This window comes from Planococcus citri, chromosome 2 (genome assembly GCF_950023065.1).
Source record: "Planococcus citri chromosome 2, ihPlaCitr1.1, whole genome shotgun sequence".
Lineage (NCBI taxonomy): Eukaryota > Metazoa > Arthropoda > Insecta > Hemiptera > Pseudococcidae > Planococcus > Planococcus citri.
Window position 1 is genome coordinate 44,091,722 of NC_088678.1, and position 19,245 is coordinate 44,110,966.

The 19,245-nt window shown below is 32.3% G+C and overlaps 1 protein-coding gene and 1 long non-coding RNA gene across 2 annotated transcripts in view; one reads left to right on the forward strand and one right to left on the reverse strand.

The window, feature by feature from the left end:
• Nucleotides 1–2,511: 2,511 nt before the first annotated feature.
• The window catches only part of LOC135835935 (5-hydroxytryptamine receptor-like), a 185,029-nt gene continuing 168,295 nt past the window's right edge, over nt 2,512–19,245 (reverse strand). Inside the window, exon 6 of the mRNA XM_065350451.1 lies at nt 2,512–11,402. Coding sequence (XP_065206523.1) covers nt 10,457–11,402 — 946 coding nt within the window. The 3' untranslated portion in view covers nt 2,512–10,456. The remainder of the gene's footprint in view (nt 11,403–19,245) is intronic.
• LOC135835940 (uncharacterized) overlaps nt 7,677–19,245 on the forward strand; it is a 167,614-nt gene continuing 156,045 nt past the window's right edge. Inside the window, exon 1 of the long non-coding RNA XR_010556978.1 lies at nt 7,677–7,747. This is a non-coding gene — a long non-coding RNA (uncharacterized LOC135835940). The remainder of the gene's footprint in view (nt 7,748–19,245) is intronic.

Genomic DNA, 19,245 nt, shown 5'->3' on the forward strand with positions numbered 1-19,245 from the left:
AAATATCGATATCTTTCTTATCGGCTGATTTGAATTGAATTCGTAACGAAGTAAATTTAAAGGGTTTCAGTTCAAGGGCTCCCAACGTTTTTTTTGTGAAATTCACAAAAAGAAAAAGAAAAGTACGCGTAGAATTGATCAAAATATTTTCAAAAGTAGGTTGTGTGATTTTTTTTTCAACTTTCAAGAAGTACAAAAAATGAAAGCGTTTAGGGTTATTTTTATTTTTCATTATTATACTATGAATTATGATCATTTCGTTGGTTTATCTGAAAAAGCTTCGCGAGGGTTTAGTTTGTCTTTTTTTTTTGGTTTTTGTTTTTATTGTGTAATCTTCATCAGCGTGTTTCAAATGATGAGCTTTTTCTTTGTTTTGAAATGGCTGAAAAGTGCGTTCATTTTCACGCAGTTGAGCAGCGGTGGAATTTTTTAGTTGAAAAGTTTTGAAGCAAATTTATGGTTTGCGATTTGAAAAAATAGTCATAAAGCCGTTACCTCGTTTATTCCAAGGTCTCGGTTCAGTGTGTGCGTAATTGTATTGTTTGAAACGTGCACAAAATAGACTTATTCGTATAATTTAAATTGTGGCTAAGTTTATACCAAGTTCAACCATATATCGAAGCGTAATTTTGATTACGAGGTTTGAATGAAAGAGACAAAAGTCGTAAAGTTTTCTTTTCATAGCGGTTGAAAAACCCGTAGGTGTAATTTTTTATAGATTTTTTTTTTTTTAGTCGATGAGTGTTTTTTCCCCTTCTTTTTATCGAAGCGTCGAATATAAAATTATAACCTTATAAGAATATAACGATAGGAATTAATTTTTGACGAGGATGCTCGTGTATAGAATTTGAAAAATTGAAAGTTTTCTATCACACGAGATAGAAAAAATTAACGACGTGAAATTTTTCGAAAAACTTCTCAAATTTCATATCATGTTGGTAGTTAACTAGACCTACGTCAAAATAAATGAATTTCATATAGGTTTTAAACGCATAATTATAGCTTAGAAAGGAGGGAGGGTAGAGAAAGGAGAAGGAATAATGCCTCTTCGTTAAACGATATTTTCATTTTAGGCCATATGATTGTTTTTTAGGTTGTTAATTTGGAAATCGAAGCTCAGGGAATTCTTCAGTCTACTAGTCACTGAATTTCAGTCATTTTTTATTGGAGCATGGAAACTATATTTTAGATAGATTTCGCCGGTTCTGTTTAGAGCACTCAGTACGACGTTAAAACACTTTCCTCTCCCCCCTCACTCTTGCAAACCAAAAAAAAAAAACATTCAGGTAGGGCTGTTGAAACGGCAGCCCTACCTATGCTGCGAAATCAGCGAAGATCATGTAAACGTTTTGAAAATTGTTGGAGCAGATTAGAGCACTTACTTCTGACGATAGAGACCCCCTCCTTTTTATTTTGAGGCGTTGCGTTCTACTTTACCTGATGTGTCCTGTCCGCCCTCTGTATTCAACCATTTTTTCATAATTTTTGAGCTATCCTGAAACCTTGGAGAGAGTTTCAGTTCTTTTGATAATTTTCAAATTTCTCTGGAGAGTGTCATCGTCAATTTCTGCTAATGGAAATCAAATTTTTGACGTACTTTTTCGTCCTTGCAAGCGACGTTTGATTCTTTGTTTTTCAAATTGATCAATAAAACAAGCATATTGAATTATTTCAATCACTGCGCGAAGCTCTCCAGTCGTACTTTCATTTCGTTGAAAATTAGTCTCGAAAAAAATTGTGATCTTCATGCATAATTATATTAGATTATTAGTTGAAGTTATGTACTTACCAGATTCGTAGGTGTATTTTCACCTACATACATATGTTTTCGAAAACATGAATTTCTCCCAAAAGTACATATTTAATCCTGAAACAAAAACAAAATTATTTTTTGTCAAGAATTCAGTAGAAATCTACGTCGACGACGAGCTTACAGCACCTGAATGAAATAATAAAATATACGAATCCGATTATTTCATACTTCCGCGTAGAAAAAAAAATGATAGAGTAAAATTCAAATTTGTTATTTGATTTGTAAACTGCGTTAAATTTGAATTTCTACGGAAAATTAACGCTGGAGAAAATAAATTGACTGATGTTGTATTAAAAAAAGAATAGAAAACAAGGTAGAAAGAAAGGAAGCGTGAAAGAAAATAATAAAAAGAAAAGAAAAGTAAATCGCCACCCAATTTTGCATATTCTAAAAAGTACACAATATAATTATGTTTGTACAGAAGCATTGTAAAAAAAAAAATGCTATACGACCTGTATCTCTAATTAAAATTTTTTCGACTTTTCGACGAAGCAGAAAGTTGATTATTTTTTTCTTCCTCTTTTTTTTTCTTTGCTAGTAGTTAATTGAATTCGCATTTTTGGTTGTATAAGATTTTTGTAAAACGAGGAAGAATACTCGTGAAAAAAAAAGAAAAAAAAAAGAATAAGATAACAAGAGCCGAAATAAAATATCTTCTCATAAATAAGATTTTAATCGTTGTGAAACAAAATCTGATATAAATTTCAAGCAAAATGTATTTCCACGTACAATAAAAAGCTACGCAACATTCACAGTACAGTAAGTTTTGTTTCAATTTATAAATTTATTTTTATTAATCACATATTAAAACATAAATACATAAACAAATCTACACATTTAAAAAAATAAACAGAAAAAAACAAACAAAACAGAAACGTGATAATGGTTGGAAGGCGATAATGAAAATTCTTATAAAATACAAGTATAACCCCAACAACGATAGGCATTAATTACGCGCGTATTTTCTCGCGAAACAAACGAAAAAAAATGAAAACAAAAAACGAAAACAGTATACAACTTTTAACATTTTTTTTTTTATTTTCGAAGGTAACATAGGGTAATATTTTTATAAACATTTGTAACGGCTGTGGTGTTGCGATACGACGCGAGGGTTAAAATAAATTTGTTTCTAATACTTCCCCTCTCTTATAAAACAACGATGGTGATTGGTAGAAAAAAATAACACCATCGCGTTGCATAGAAAATAGGAAAATGTAAATTGTGGTAATCTGAGCACAAATAGTATAATTCTACTGCTCTCCATTTTTACCCCCGTTCATTTTTTTTTCTGTATGGCTAGATTGATAATTTTTTTGATTTTTGCCAAGTCAGAACGTTAAAAAACGTTGATACTTTGCCACTTTGGTACATATGTACGAGTACGATGAGCGAATTAAACGCAAGAATACGTTATGGAGGTTTGGTAATTGTAAATTTAAGGTAGCAACGGTTTTTGCATGGTTAATAAATCACTTTTTTTTTTGTACATTTGGTTTATTTATTCAATGAAATGGCAAATTTATCGTATACGAAATTATGGCGCTGGAATTTCTTTGTCTGGGTTCAACGGACGAGGTTTTAGCGGAGGGTGTAACCTGAACGCCAAAAAGTCTTGCGTATTTGTTTACGTGTCACCTATATTACTTCGCAGCAAGTTGACTTTTTTTTTTACCTATCTTCTTGTTTCATTAGTATACGAGAGCTAGATTGAAATATCTGCAGTCGAGCAAGAAGTAAACAATGAAGTGAAATATGAGTAAAGTTTTTAGTACGATGAGGTTCAGTCATGCAGTTTCATTATTGGTTTATTACGATGTGCAGTATTTATTGGTCTTGCATTTATTTAACCTGTTTTGATAAGATAAAAACCGGAGATTGTTTTCTGATGAGAAATTCATGGAAAATGTCGTGTATGTGTAGAATTTTCAAACCAACTTGATCAATTCTAATACAGGGTGTCCCAAAAAACATCGCCACTGTTTACTTTGAAATTTCAAGGGGTTTATAGATTTTGAAAGTCAGAAACGTAACGAAAAATCTAAATTTTATAGAGTGGTGGCGACACATTGCAGAATGTTATGAAGAGCACAAAAAAGTCTTATAAAATTTTTGCTCCACTTTAAATTTGAATGAGCTATGATTCATTGAAATTTTCGAAATGCTTTAGTGCCTTCGGTTTGGAACATATAGACAAAAAATGAATATTATAACTCAATTTATAGAACGTAAAATGCTCTGCAAATAAACCAGTTCTATTTATATTTTGTCTAAATTAGAAGTTAAAGGTGACAGAGAGAGCTGCAAATATTTCAACTGATTGTAGCTCTTGGAGTGTGTTTTCATTAATATTTCCTCAAAAAATATAAATTTGAAGTCTTTGATTGTTCCTCAGAATTTTTTGATACGGATCCTAATGTTGTCGAGTTTTTTATTTTTTGATCTCGAAAATGTGAAATATTTCTACAGGACACCCTGTATATTGTATTTTATATCAGTTTTTTTGGTCGTTTGGATCTCTCGATGTTCATATATGAAATTAGAAATTTTATTAGCGATTCATTACCCGAGAAACGTCAAACTTTGATAAGAACTATAGAATGGTGTGCTTAATGAGAGCAACATAAAAACCATGGAACTATAAAATAAGCGTTTGTAATCTGAAAGTTGACAGTTAAAATTTGATTAAATTTAGAGGATATTTTACGACACGTATAGAGCGATTCTTATTCTGGGGAATTTTTCGCGACTATTTCGCAGCATTTATCGTTCACTTGATACTTCAATTGTAATATGTACCTACTCGTAGCATCTCGACGGTGCAGTTTATTTACGAATAAAAATGCTCGCAAATGAAAACAAATAGGGTTAAGAATATTCCCTTCTATTCTATAAATATAAGTATACTCAAAGTGCTTTTATCGCGTTCCTAAGGTATTGCATATTTGCAAATTGTCCCATCAGACCTATAATTTGCCTCGAGCTTTTCTTCGTTAACGTGGGACCAATTAATTGACCAACTGAACGACGCTTAATCAAAATAAACTACCGGTTTGCTGGCGATAATTATACGAACGTCATTTTGTAAATTTTTTTCATATTTTTTCTCCTTTATACTAAATTCTTATAATTTTGTCGTATGCGCTTACTGCGAGTAATCGGTGACTGAGATTGTTTGCATCTGGTTGCGGAGAAAATTTACCAAAAAAACAGATACTTAAACAAACAAAAAATGAATAGAGAATGAAAAAGTGGCGAACACTATTTTATATACAACGAACATGGAGAAATTTAATGTTAATTATAAAACAAACTAAGACTGTTGACGTTTCAACGTAACATATTACGTAAGTTATACGTTTTTTTTCTTCTTTTTTTCCGAATAATTTAGTATACAAACAAAAAGAGCAAGGGATTAAAACTTAACAAAATATATAACACAACGTTCGTCTAATTTAAATATCAAGTTCAGGGCATAAAAAAATTACTTTATAAAAACGTTTCGATAGGTTTGCCATACAAAAATGAGAGGTAAAAAATTACAACCACCATAAATTCAGTGAAAACTTAAATGTAATCTTCGAATGTGAGATTGTTAATATATATATTTTTTTGATTTGATTAATTGGGTACAAATTGAACATAAATTGAATTAAATGCAATTACGTGATTTAAACCATGCTTTTAAATAGGGTATGGGCTTTTCTGGTGGCATATTTACCTTCTACCTGAGAAATAGTAATCCAAACTGTATAAATGTGAGCAAATTTGCAGAATCTGAGATTTGAGGGGATAGGATTGTCACGTGACCTCCTGTAATGTTATCGGGGGCGAAAAGCTGACAGTAAAAATTAAGTTTCTCACTTAGCAGACATGTTTTTTTTTTCAAGCTTGAATTCTTGTTACTTCAATTTCGGTGGTGTGGAGCTTTTTTGAAGGCAGCTTATTTTATGACATTATTGATGCTTGTACCTATAAGAGACCAACTCAATCGACGAAACAATTTTCTAAATTTGGTTTTTGCAGATTCCAGAACTTTGATCTTGTATTTCAAATTTCCAATGATAAAATCGCTGAAGAAATAGTTATACTTTTATGATTCCAAATCATCAAAAAATGATTTTGAAAAATGAATTGGGCAGATTTTAGGGCTTTTTTTTGAAAATTTAGAATTTCCAGAACGTTGCTCGAGGTTTCAGAGCGACTTCAAGTAACCTCCAATCGGGTAAAAACGTTGAAAGTGGAGTATAAAGTAAAGTTCAACTTTCCCTCATCATTGAGTAAAATTTTGTGAACATTTCAGGAGGCTCCAGAACTACTAAAAACTGTTTGAAACCGTTTACAATCAATTCGAGGTATTGAAAATAGGATACGTACCTATCAAATTTGAGCTTTAAATGTCACATTGGTAAAATTTCGATTTTTTGCATTTTTGACCCAAATTTCATTTTCAAAAATTTAGCAGAATTCTAAAAATGCCCTTTAGCACCTGAAATTCTAGTTGGTGATATATTTTTGCCTTCTTTTTTGATTGATCATTGTCCGGTTACAAAATTTGAGGTTTATTTTTCGTAAAATAGGAAATGGGAGGAAGAGAAAAGTAAAACGCCATTTCCATTTCTATTCTTCGTATTTTTCAAGAATATCTGATCTACACACTATTAATTTTATATTTTGATTTTCTTTTTAAAAATTATTTTTTGAATAATTGCGTGGAATTTCAAAAAAAAAGAAAAAGAATAGAAAATAAAATATGCGAAAAATGTTACCTCCTTGAAAGTATCCGGTCTGCAAATCTTCTCACTTTAATGCAGTTTGGTTTCTGTAACACAAGATAGATGGTAGCTTGATGATGGGCAATGGAACATGCAGTATTAGATATCAATTTTATTATTTTGTATTGGTGTATGTATGTACTTTCGAGAATTTTAATTTTTTGGTCACGATGATGAAATTTATCTACTATAATGCCTTTTTTTTTTTACCATAATTAACATAATTATTCGAGAAATGAGTATTTAAATACCTACGTCGAAGTATAAAACATATTTTAACAACTGCGTTAATATGACGCGTTTTTTTTACGAACATTTACATCGAGATCGTACATATGTATTTACACTATAATACATCATCTATATATTAATGGTAGATTATTTCTATATACAAAGTATAATACAAAACGCTTTACATGAAAGTTCGTATAGTCTTCAGGCGGTACAATACATGTAATTCGACTATACGTTTATTTACATGAGTCTAACGAGAGACAGATTGGTCTTATGTATAGAAATCGTTTTCTATGTCACATTATATTTTTCATAAAAAAATATTGTCAACGTAATCGTAAAATTTATAATATGTTTAGGTTTAAAAATACAAAATCGTACTATACAATTTGATATTTACGGTAATACTATTAAAAAGGATATGGCTATATACAAAAACGGCTCTTTGAATCGTTCAGTTTAGTATAAAATGTGAAGTACACACACTGTAGCAGGCTCAATGCTATGTGTGTGTTTTTTATCTTTATTTTTTTACTTGTATAGTTCGAGAGTGTTTTGTGAAGCGTTGATATGATAAATTAATTTTTTTAAATAAAGTGTACGGCGGATTGGTAAGGAGTGTGTTGGTAACTGGTGATTTGGGAATATTTTTATTGTGGTGATTATATTCTTCTGAGGGGGTGAGATATCGATTAAGTAAGAGGTTTTCAAGTTTCGTACTTGTAAATTAGTTGTCATTTATTTCATTATTTTACTATGTAAGAAACAGCCGTCTTATTAATTTTGGTAGAATACTGGTTAGTTGGCAACACTGTTGAATGAATTTGTACCTAATAAAGTTTTTTTTTCTGGTTCCAGAATTTGGGGTTTACGTTTGAAGGAGATGAAATTTTTATATTCCTCGAGGATACGTGAATTCCCTTTTTGGGTAAGTGATTGAATGTAACTGGTTTAAATATTAAATTTCGAGTCTCAGCAGAAAATGTATCTTTTGTTAGTATTTCGTTCGAAAAAGTGACGATATTTTGAAAAAATATTGATGAATTGAATAAAACGAGTGTTTACCTATTTACTTATGTGAGAAAAAAACAGTGTGGAAGCATGAAGAAACCACTTTAACAGTATTTTTTAGGTCTCGCGAAGGTATCAGGAAATTAGTTTTAATGATTACAGTTGACTTTTGGGCGATGATTCGATTTATAACGTTAATAAGTTCCGATACAGTTTTTTTTTCGCTGTTTGTTCCTGAAGAACTAATTTATCGTCGTAAATTCGTCGGAATTTTTTTCCTTCCTTCGGCGTGTTACATTTATTAAAGTGTAGACATATATCAAATAGTATCTCGCATTGTGAGCATTTTCAAATGAAACTTTTCCGTCAATTTCTATAGTTTTTCTTATTATTTCATCCACTTCGAAACTTTATTCATTTGGAACTTAGCTTGTATTAGTATAGCTTTTTCAAGACACGACGAAGGAGAGCGTAAAAAAAAGTTTAAAACAATTTACCCATTTTAAGCGCTACTTCGGCAGCATTAAATTGTGACAATTTATCATTATCCAACAGGAAATAGGAACAAGTTGCGTTAAAAAATCTAAACTTAGATTTCGTTTGTTTTCTATACAAAAAGGAGGAGAAGAATGAAATAAAAAAAAAAAACACGACGATTTAAAAACCGTATTTTTAAAAAGAGGCAATTTCTTTCGGCAATAAATATACTTTGGGGACGAGAGATTAAATCGTAAATCGTACTTCAATTAGAGCAAACGACAGTTGGAATGGAAATAATAACAGTGTCGGAACCGGAGGGGGTGAAAAAATCCCGATGCAGAAAATTATTTTTAAATCTGATTTAATTCATCATAAATAAATTACCGTTTTGAGGGATTTTTTCCTACTTTTTTTCCAGATTTCCAGTTTACATTTGTTTTGTTATCCGCTAAGTTGAAATCGAAATTCACCATTAAAAAGCATATATTACATAGCGAGATAAATCATTATAAACGTGTACGACATTTGAAATAAATGCGTGATACAGAAAAGGCCTGCGAACAAAAAAGTGATATTTTACCGCCTTTACCCTCGCTCGTGACTCGCGAGTTGATCTTTTAACGTAATTTATGGAAAGTTTCACGTTCCATAGTGTATAAAGCTTATTTCAAAGTTATAAAAATTAAAAGCGATTTGTATCGAAATTAGCGTTCGCGGTGATTTCGGTTTCGAAAAGTTTTTCCAATACGATCAACAGGAAGGACGAGTAAATATGTGGCAAGGGCGCAGGGAACGTTCGTAGCCCTATAACAAAAACTGTTTTCGAGTTGAATTTAGTTTAATGGGTTTTTTCCACGTTGGAAAATAAATTTTTCAGTTTCTTTTTCAAAAAAAAATCAATTTATTGATGTTGGTGATGTTGCTGGTTATTTTTTTGGAACTTTTTAAGTTCGATTCTCTGGGTAATTTTCAGGTTCCTTATGATTTTATGCTGGGATAATGAATGCTTGTTCGTGGGATCAAAATATTAAAGAGTAACCAATTACCTAGTTCACTAGAGGGTCATTATTTTTATTTGTCTGGTGTGAATTGAGGTTAATCAATTTTTTCATTTTTAAGGAAGTGTACGCGAATTTTGTTACAATTGATAATTAATAGTTGATCTCAGATCTTTCATTCCTGGGGTCCTCAAAGAAATTTAAATTCGGAGAGTGGTGCCTCCCCTCCCCCGCCCTAATGCATCGTCAAAAATATTTTTTTATTCATCAATTAATTTTATTTTTTGAAAAAATATTTTTTTTGCTTTTATTGTCCAGAAATGTATTTTTCTGAAATTTTTAATTTTGATTGATTTTCAACATTAAAAATGAAATACGATTTGAAATTTTTATCCAATATTTCATTCAAAAACTATAAAGTTTTGTGATGAGATGATCTCAAAGTAAGTTTATTTCACTCTTCAAAGTTTGCAAAAATTTCCATTTTTTGTTCCTGGTTCGGAAATATCAATTGAGTGTTGGAATTTGAATACGGATTTGTCCTTTTTTCAGTCTTAAATACAAGCAGTTGTATCGACTTTCGATATTTTATAGGCAATAAGTCATTTTTTAGTGGAAAAACTTGTTCAACTTGTACCTAAAAAGAGGCAACTTACTAGGACTCAAGTCCCTCCCCCAATCGAATTAAACTAAGTAGGCTACCGTTATGCATATTGAATTCTCGATTAAAATTCAAAATCTTGTTACCAATTCCTCTGATGCAATTTAGCGAACTATTGATTTACCTGATAGAAAAAGGAGCTGCGAATTATTGACGAAGAATACAATTCACCGTTTTTCAAATAACACGAATTCAAACAAAAACACAAGAGAAAATGTACAACAATAATATCGACTATGTCGAAAAAAATAATAATAAAACAGAAAACAAATTACCAAGTAAAAATTTTACAGCCCTATTACAGTCCATTTTGTACCAAAAACAAAAAAATGTATTAGTTCGCCAGTTCATTAAAAATATTAAAATATCATCGAAAAAAAAAAAAAAAAAAAGGGCGGAAATAAACAAAAACAAGGGTACAACAACGTAAGGTATGGTAGGAAGGTAGGTTACCTACTCGTATAAGAGTAAGGTAGTAGAGAATTTTTCAACGATTCCGAAGTCCGCTGTTATGTATGCCACATAAAATTCGATTAAAAGCTTGTCGAAATTCAGGACTGAAAATAGTATAAATAATGGGGTTTAAAGTGGAATTGAAATAACCTAACCATAAAAAGAAACTGGAAACGTATCGGTTAATATGGCACGTCGGACACATGGGCATAACGAGAGCCATGATAAAAAATGGCAACCAACATATAACAAAAGCTCCGGTTATGATTGCTAGCGTTTTGGCGGCTTTCTTTTCCCGTTTCGCTTCTATGGATTGCTTTTTATCACGTTTCGATTTGACTTTTTGTATTTGTTTGGTGATAAGCGTTGACATGGACGTTTCGATGAATACTTTACTGGTGCTAGGGCCGGAATCGGCGTTAGCGCAGTTCGAATTTAAGGCTTTATCTACAGAAATACGATCGGTATTGAAATCGTGGTAGTCTGTATTGCGTCCGCCGGCGGCGTTTTCTTGCGACGATTCGGCCGCCGAACACGACGAAGGGATATCCATCAATGCGATATTGGTACACGTTCCGGTCTCGAGATCGCATTTAATTTGAGGTGTTTTTTTGAAAAAATTAAATCGCTTTCGAGCCATGTTCGAGTTCTTATTCGAATTCAAACCGTACGCCGGGTTACGTAGGGCTCGTTTATGAATCCGACGTCGAGCTGCTTGGAAAATTTTCCAATATAAAATTAAAATAGCTAAAAGTGGTACGTAAAATGTGGCGCACGTCGCGAAAATTTGGTAACCGATATCTTGACTAACGAGGCAACGTTTATGTAAATTAATTCTGTCCAAGTAGTCCGGATCTTTCCAACCGAATTGCGGTGCAATTGATACAATCAATGCTACAGTCCAGATGATTATGATCATTACGACGATACGCCAGGCGCTTCTTCTCGTCACGTATTCTACATCTGTTACAGCCCAATACCTGAAAACACACATAGCAATTTTACGCGTATAAATACCAGCTCCTTGATTGATTTTTTTTTCAACTTTCAATTTCACTATACAGTCTACAGCGTAGAAATTTTCATTATTCCTAGTTTGTACCTTAAGTACATGAAAAAGTATTCGAGGAGCGTGCCTTTTCGAAAAAAAAGCAATGAAATTTTCATTTGTATCGGATCAACATTCGAGGAAATTGCTATTTTGGAATTTTTCGAGGCGATAGCGTTGGTCTGGGTAGGCTGGAAATTTTCCAAACGAATACTGAAACGAGGCGCTGTTAATAGAAAAAATACTTCAAAAACCCTGCTTTTGGCTCGAAATAAGTTTCGCATATTTAAAAAATTCACTGAAAATGGTCCATAGCTGATACATTTTTGAACTCGAGCTAATGGAATTAATAATAAAATCAAAAACACAAGTTTAAGTTGTGGAGTTTCAGGGAGGGATAGGGTCACAAATTTCGCGCCGATTCGTTGAAAATGAATTTATTTATAATGAAAATACATTCAGAAAACATTAAATTCAACTACGAGATGGATCACATCGAAAATATTCATTTTTTCAGTTACTTTAAGAAGTGAAAAATTATTTTGATCATTCACTTGTAATCAAATCCGAGTTTCTGAAGTGCAGTAACTGGAATGCTAAAATGAATATTTTTTTACGTTTTTTAAAATTTTTTTATTTTAATGGAGCTTAACAAAAATTTATATCCAATGAAATAATCTCAATAAGACGTGGAAACAATAATTTTAGAATTTTCAAAAAAATCAAATTTTGGTTCAAAAATGGATATTTTGTGTTTAATTTCAATTGTTCCGTCTTTAGGAGACAATCACGAAATTATCGTATTTTGAAGGAGGAGCTGAGTATCACTAATTTTAAAGACTCCTGAACTTGGCAAAGTAAATTTTGAGCTTTTCTAATGGTTTAAATGTAAAAATCTATTTTACTGCATCCCTCTGAGGTTTGGTCCTACGGGCATCCCCCCCCCCCCTAAAAAGCACGAATGTATTTGTAAAGATCGATACAAAACACTTCTTACATGTAATCAAAATCAAAAATTGAAAAATTTATTTTGAAAATTTTAAGAAAGAAAAAGTTTTTGCCAATTTTTGTCACACAAAAACAAAGATGGACTAGACAATAAAAAACAATAATTTTGAACATGATCGATTGGAATCAATTCTTTGCTTGGGTTTGATCAATTGATTGCCTGTAATGACCTATTTCTGCGATTTTTCATCCAGTTAGAAATTTTTTTTTAAGCAACAATTGAGTTTTCATTTTGAACGTTATCATTCAATTTTATATGAGATCGAAAATTGCAATTGAATCGATTTTTGGGAGTTGATTAATGGATTTTCGATCATGATCAATTTTTGAGGTTTTGGTAAAGCCTTCAAAGTCTTGGTAGATAATTTATTACAATATGAAAATTTGCTCATAATTTGTAAATGTTTGATGAATACTAAAATCTGTAATAATCATCTTTACGAACGATTTGGTGCAAAAATCTTGAAAAGCCAACTAAATGAAAGGAAAAATTCCAAGTTTTTTTTTACTTTTTTTTGATAAAGAAAACGTTTTTTTTTTTTAAATTTCAACATTGCGTTTTAATTTATTTTAAGTTAATGATTTAATGCCTAACATTTTTCTATTTTTTTTGGTGGTGGGGGGGGGGTGTTTATAATTACAAGATTATTACACTAGTAGAGGGGGGGGGGTAGATTTGGTTTGTGAGGTTGATGTTTTTTATTAGGGAGACGAATTTTTGTATTTCAGTGGGTTCGTCAGGGATAATAGGTGGGTTTTCTTTTATCTGTAGTGTAAGTCTGTTTTGTTTCAGTTGAGGACAGTTGAAAATCATGTGCTGGCCGATGGATGTGGATTCCTTTCTGCGAAATTGGCATGGGGGTTTTGGTTCCTTTTGGTATAGGTGGTTATGTGTAATTTTTGTGTGGCCTATATTCTTAGTCGAGTAATGAGGATTTCTTCTTTTCTGTTCAGGTGGCCTAGATTTTTCCAGGGGAGGATTGTTTTTTATGTTGGAAGAGTTTGTTTGAAGTTTGTTGTGACCAAAAGTTCTGCCAGTTGGTAAGAAAATGTTTCATTTTTTCACAAGGCCACCAAAAATTATGTATGTGTTAGACCTTTCACTTTTTCAACATTGTTAACAGGGGTGGATTCAAGGAGGGGTATAGGGGGTATACACTCCCCCCTCAATATTTTGGAAATTCGGAATTAACAAACTATCTTCAAAATTCTCAATTTTTTAAAAAGCTTTTGCTCTAGCTTCGCTCGAGTCAATTTGGTTCTCTTCATTCCCACTTAAAATTTCAAGAAACCATTGATAAAATTTTAAAAAAGTTGTGATCGAAAAAATCGAATTCTTAAATTAAAATTGATGTTGTTCTACTTTTCAATCTCAAGAAATCTAAGATTGAATTTGAAAAATGCTGAGATCAGAAAAACCGAATTCCTTCATTAAAATTGATTGTGATTTCAAAAATTGAAAGGAAAATTTCAGAAATACCTCGTAGTATCCAGACCATTTGAAAAGTGCGAATTTTTCATTTTTTCTGAACGGAGCCATTAACTGCTCAAAAACCTACAAAAATGGTCGTTTTTTCGTTTTCTGAACCAATTTCTTCAAAAAAATTTCGCTATCGCTTCGCTCGAGCAGTAATTTTACTTTCTATTCAATAAATTGATCATTCTTTTTGAAGGGTTTTCGGAAAATTACCTAAAATTTCGATTTCTTACATCGCTTGGATCCAAAAATCTGGTTATGCTCCCCTCCTCCATTACGAATAAAAATATAACCCCCTCCCCAATGATATCGGTATACGCCACTGGTATTCAGCACGTTGAAAATTTAATTTTTGTCGCCAAAATGACATGATACCCCCTCCCCCCAAATAGCATGACTTCGATCCGCCTCTGATTGTTAAAGTTTTTAAAAAGTTGTTAAAAAAATTCTCGTCAATGTTTTTACAGTAGTTCTGAACAAAATATCAAGTACTCGAGTGAAGTCTTATTAGTGTAAATTAACTATTGTTCTTTAAAATTTTAGAACACGAAGACGTTGAAATATATTGTTCGATGTTCATTGAGTGTAGGTACACTTCATGAAAAGAAATCGAAATTTTGCCCCTCCAGTATTCCGTGTCGTAATGCGAGTTGAATAGAAAATTATAGCTACTTGTGACATTTTTTCAAAGCAAAAATTGTGTTCGCGAGGTAAATTTTTTATTACTCAGCCCCTTTTACTCTTTTACCACTACTATGCGATAAAAAAAATGCAGAATGGCAATTTCCACGCGTCGATATAGAAAAAAATGCTGTCGAGTTTTGCAAAATTTCGCTGTTAAAGTTTTATCACACGGTATATGTATTGGTGGGTGGGTGGTTCACACGTGTCAGCATATTTAAACGTTGCTCGGCGGCAATCGTTTATTTATAGGTTTGGAAATTTACACAGAAGCTAACATACATATAAGACGAAGACGAAGGCGAATGCGACGCAGCGGTAAGAAGTTGCAGATTTCGCGAATCACAGAGAAGGACGTTTTTCTCTCTATATATCTGGCTCGTAATTAGAAAATTATACAAAACAGTTTTTTCTATCGTTTGACGCTGCAGGGTAAAAGTTTTCGCGTAGTTTGCGTCATTACGAACAAACCGCAAAACAAATCGTGACTTGATTAAAACAAAACCTTCAATCTTTGCAAGATCCCTGGCTTAACCCCAGAAACTAATTTGCAACAGATCGCTACATATTCAATATTAATTTCGCGCGCCCCCAAGTTTACACCGACGACCGTGTCGTGATTTTTCTCGATACGAAAACTTTATCGTGCTTTAATCCGACTAGCGTCCGCGTGTATGGCAACAATTTTTCGTCGCTTTGGAAGGTCGTCGGTACCGCGAACGACTTTGCTCGCACACACGTATTGTGTGTAGCCTATAGTACGATACTCGTACTCGTATACGTAAGCTTTGGACGTGGTGCAGAGGAGGAGAAGGCCGGGAAGAAGTTGTAGAAAGGAGATTCATAATAATACATTTTTATACGAACGAAGCACTGCTAGTGCTGTGCTTTTTTCCATGTACGAGTATTTAAAGTTCTACGTCGCTATTATTTTTTTAGATAAAGGTTAAGAGTGTTTCTTTTTGCTAACATCTTACATAAATGAGTTTAACGTAGCATATGAAAAGAGCTGTATCGCTGGTTATTGCCGGTAATAAATTTTTATAGGCTTTACTCGAAGGTAATGTAAGTGAGCGCGAATTTTTTTCCTCAGCCGCGCTGCTGGTTGTATTTTTTTGTGCCTTTGCAGCGCGCATAGTGTAACGCTATTCAATATCAACCGTATGTTCATCTTCCTGTCGCGTCATTATGGGCGTATACCCATCGTACGTAGTATACGTACATATAGCCTAGTCGGGTATAAAAAAATATATATTTTCTTAAAATTTCCTCGTACACCTAACAAACAGTGAATTATGAGTTGCGTGAGAAGTTTAAATAAATTCAGCCGGGCTTATTTTATATCTAGAAGACAATAACGTACGTAAAAAAAAAGTAATCGATTGTATCTTTATTTTTTTTTACCTCGATTTTGATAATTTTTTGTGTACGTTGGCGCGCCCGAGTTATTTCGATAAATATTCGCAATATAATGTAAATTATGGTAATCTTGGCAGCGTTAACGTGGCAATCGTGTTCCCCCCTCCCCGCTTTGAAAATTTTTTTACAAATCAAAATGTCGACTCGTGTGGTAGGTATCTGGTTTTTATACGTTTACAAAATCGTAAGCCTTATTTGAATTCAAATTTAATGCTGTTTCAAAAACGAATAACGCTTAGAAACGCTCGTATAACCTGATTGAGTATGAAATACTTGAAGGTGTTTGGTATGCTTTTTCCTCTTTTTTCTCTCTCGGTTTTTTTTCTCTTCAAAATGCGTGAAAGTTTTACGTAAAGAGGTGCTAAAAAGTACTTTAAAATTAACTCATCGTCGAAAGAAACCTTTCACAAAGTTTCGTATTTTTTCATCAATGTATAAAACGCATTACAAATACTAATACTGGAACGTATATATGTAGTACCTATGACGTGTCTGGATTGAATGGAATGACATGTCTTTATGTAGATGTGTAGAATTTTTTGAAAGGTTAATTTTTTTTTTTGAGATATAATAGAAGAAAGGATAGTTGTGTAAAAATATGGTATTAAAAATTTCACGCCAACGTTTAAGTCATCCTATAACGAAAAACGAAAGTTGAAATCTGTCTAAAAATATAGAAAATCCTATAAGTAGCGAAAAGATGAGAAAAGATCGCCAGTGGTAAAGTTTTGGGTTAAAGGTTGACGACGGATATGCATAGAGATACCCTTCTCATGTATACTTAAGTAGTGTAAAAAAAATGAATAATTCAACAGATCAGTAAGTATTAAAAAGTTGAAGAAAAAAAACGGATTCCATTCGCTTTACGATGGTGAATGAAATCAATAGCAAGAGGGGTATGGTGGGGAATTTTTTTTTGAATGGACAGAATTTTGTTTTAAATTTGATTTGATATTGTAGCCTACCTACGAGTATGTGTATGTTAATTTCATCTATCTGATTCTAGTGATCGGAACAGAAGAAAGATGAATGAAAAATCTATCACCCCCCCCCCTAACCAGCACAAAGCATATGCTTCTTTTTAAAATCTTTCAGGGTTCGTACTCGGTTATTTTTCGAGTAACCAAGTTTACTATAATGTTACTACAAAGAGTAAAAGTTTGAAAATTTAAACTGTTCGAGTCTTGCTTTCTGCCAAAAATTACAAAAAGTCTCGCTTTTCGTCAAATTTACCAAAAATGTCTTGTTTCTTGCCAAAAATTGCTGAAAATTGTCATCTTTTTCGCGAAAAATTCCAAAAAAGTGCTCTTTGTGTTGTCAAAAACTGCCTAAATATCTTGTTGATTTGCTAAAAGTTGTGAAAAAGTCTTTTTCTTTTTTTTTTTTTGACAAAAATTGCGAAAAAGCACCTGCACTTTTTTGTCAGTAAAAAGTCAAAAAGTCCTAATTTTCGCCAAAAATTCGAAAAATTCGTGTTTTTTACCAGAATTGTTAAAAAGTTTCACTATTCACTTGAAATTGCCGAAAAATGTAATTTTCCATTACAAATTGCTAATGTTTCACTTTTTTGACGAAAAGTTACTTGCTAAAAAAAGTTTTAAATACTTTTGCTAAAATTGTCATGACCTCGCGATCAGCTGAAAATAGCAAGAAGGTTTTCCATTCATCGCAATTGCCGCAAAATCGCGCTTTTTACTAAAAATTTTCTCAAAATCAGTTTTCTTCGAAAAAATTTTGAAAAGTTTGACTTTTCCTTCAAAAGTTTCCCTTCAAAAGTTTCCCTTCAAAAGTTTCCTAAAAATCTCACTTTTTGGCTGAAAAGTGCGAAGTCTCACTTCACACGTGTTACTTTTTCGCTGATCCTGATTTTTTGCTGAAATTGCCAAAATTCTGATCGAGTTTGATCAGATTTTTAATTGGAACATTTTGTTTCGTATGATTTTTTCAATTGAATTTAATTCACAAGTTTTTTGTTTTTTGTTTTTTTTTTTAAACTGAGGTTTCTCTGCATTAAATAGTGCTTTGCTCACGTTTTATAGGTTTGAAGCTCCAGAATATGCCACAACTTGAGTTTTAGGTCCCTGAATTAATTTTTCCATGACTTTTGAAGAAATTTAAAGATTCTGGAAAAATCTAAAAATCGAGCTGGAGGCTCCAGAATGACCAGAAACTGTGAAATTTCTTTCGAAGAAGTTGATCTTAGTTTCAGGACTAATTTTCATTTCTTTTACTGATTAAATATAATTCTGGAAAAAACATAAATTACTGAAAATGGTCAATTTGGGCAGCTGATATTTTGATTATGGGTGTTCTAAACTATGCTTTGTCCAAAAATCGCATTCCAGTTCAAATTAGAGGCAAACGCCTTGAGTAGTTCCCTTATAAGAATAATGAAAATTTCGAAATTTCACTCACTGCTTTTGCACCAAGCTTGGGAGAAGCTAATCTATGCATAATCAATTTTTATACCAACAATTAAATTTAAACAATCTTCACTTGAGAAAAATAAACGCGATAAAAATGTTTGATGTGATCTGAAGAAAAACGTTTCAAGTTACTTTAATTTCAATTTAACGTACCTAAAAAGAAAACAAATTAACGTGCATTTTCAATTTTTTAGGCTTTTTACGTTTCGTCTACTTGAAAGGATTACTCAAATCCGCTATTCTAACCAATTATACCGAAACAGCAGCATTTCATTCAATTTTGCAAGTTTTTCGCTAAATGCATTGAAAAATCTCCTTTGGGTGATTATTTTCCATGACCATGAGTAACACTGGCAACAAAATAATTTAGCATTAGGCTGACTGAATTGAAAATTTGATTAAAATCTCATTTCAACTACCTACGACTTTTGGAAATGGAAAATTTTTGTAATTTATTCCAAATGCAATAATCTTTTAGTCTAGTTATACTCGCATAGTACACTCTCAAGATGAATAAATTTATTTTGATATACGACTATGTATCACCAACCCAAATAAATAAAAGTGCCAGATTAATTCAGTCAAGATACATACCTAGCTACCTACCTACGCATAATCGTAATAATATTACAGCCTAGTTTGCGTCCATTTGAAAGCATATATATCTGTATGTAGGCATATGCACACTAAGTATATGGGTCACACATACACTTGCCAAATACATACCTAACCTACACCTATACACTATACAGCAAACACCTCGT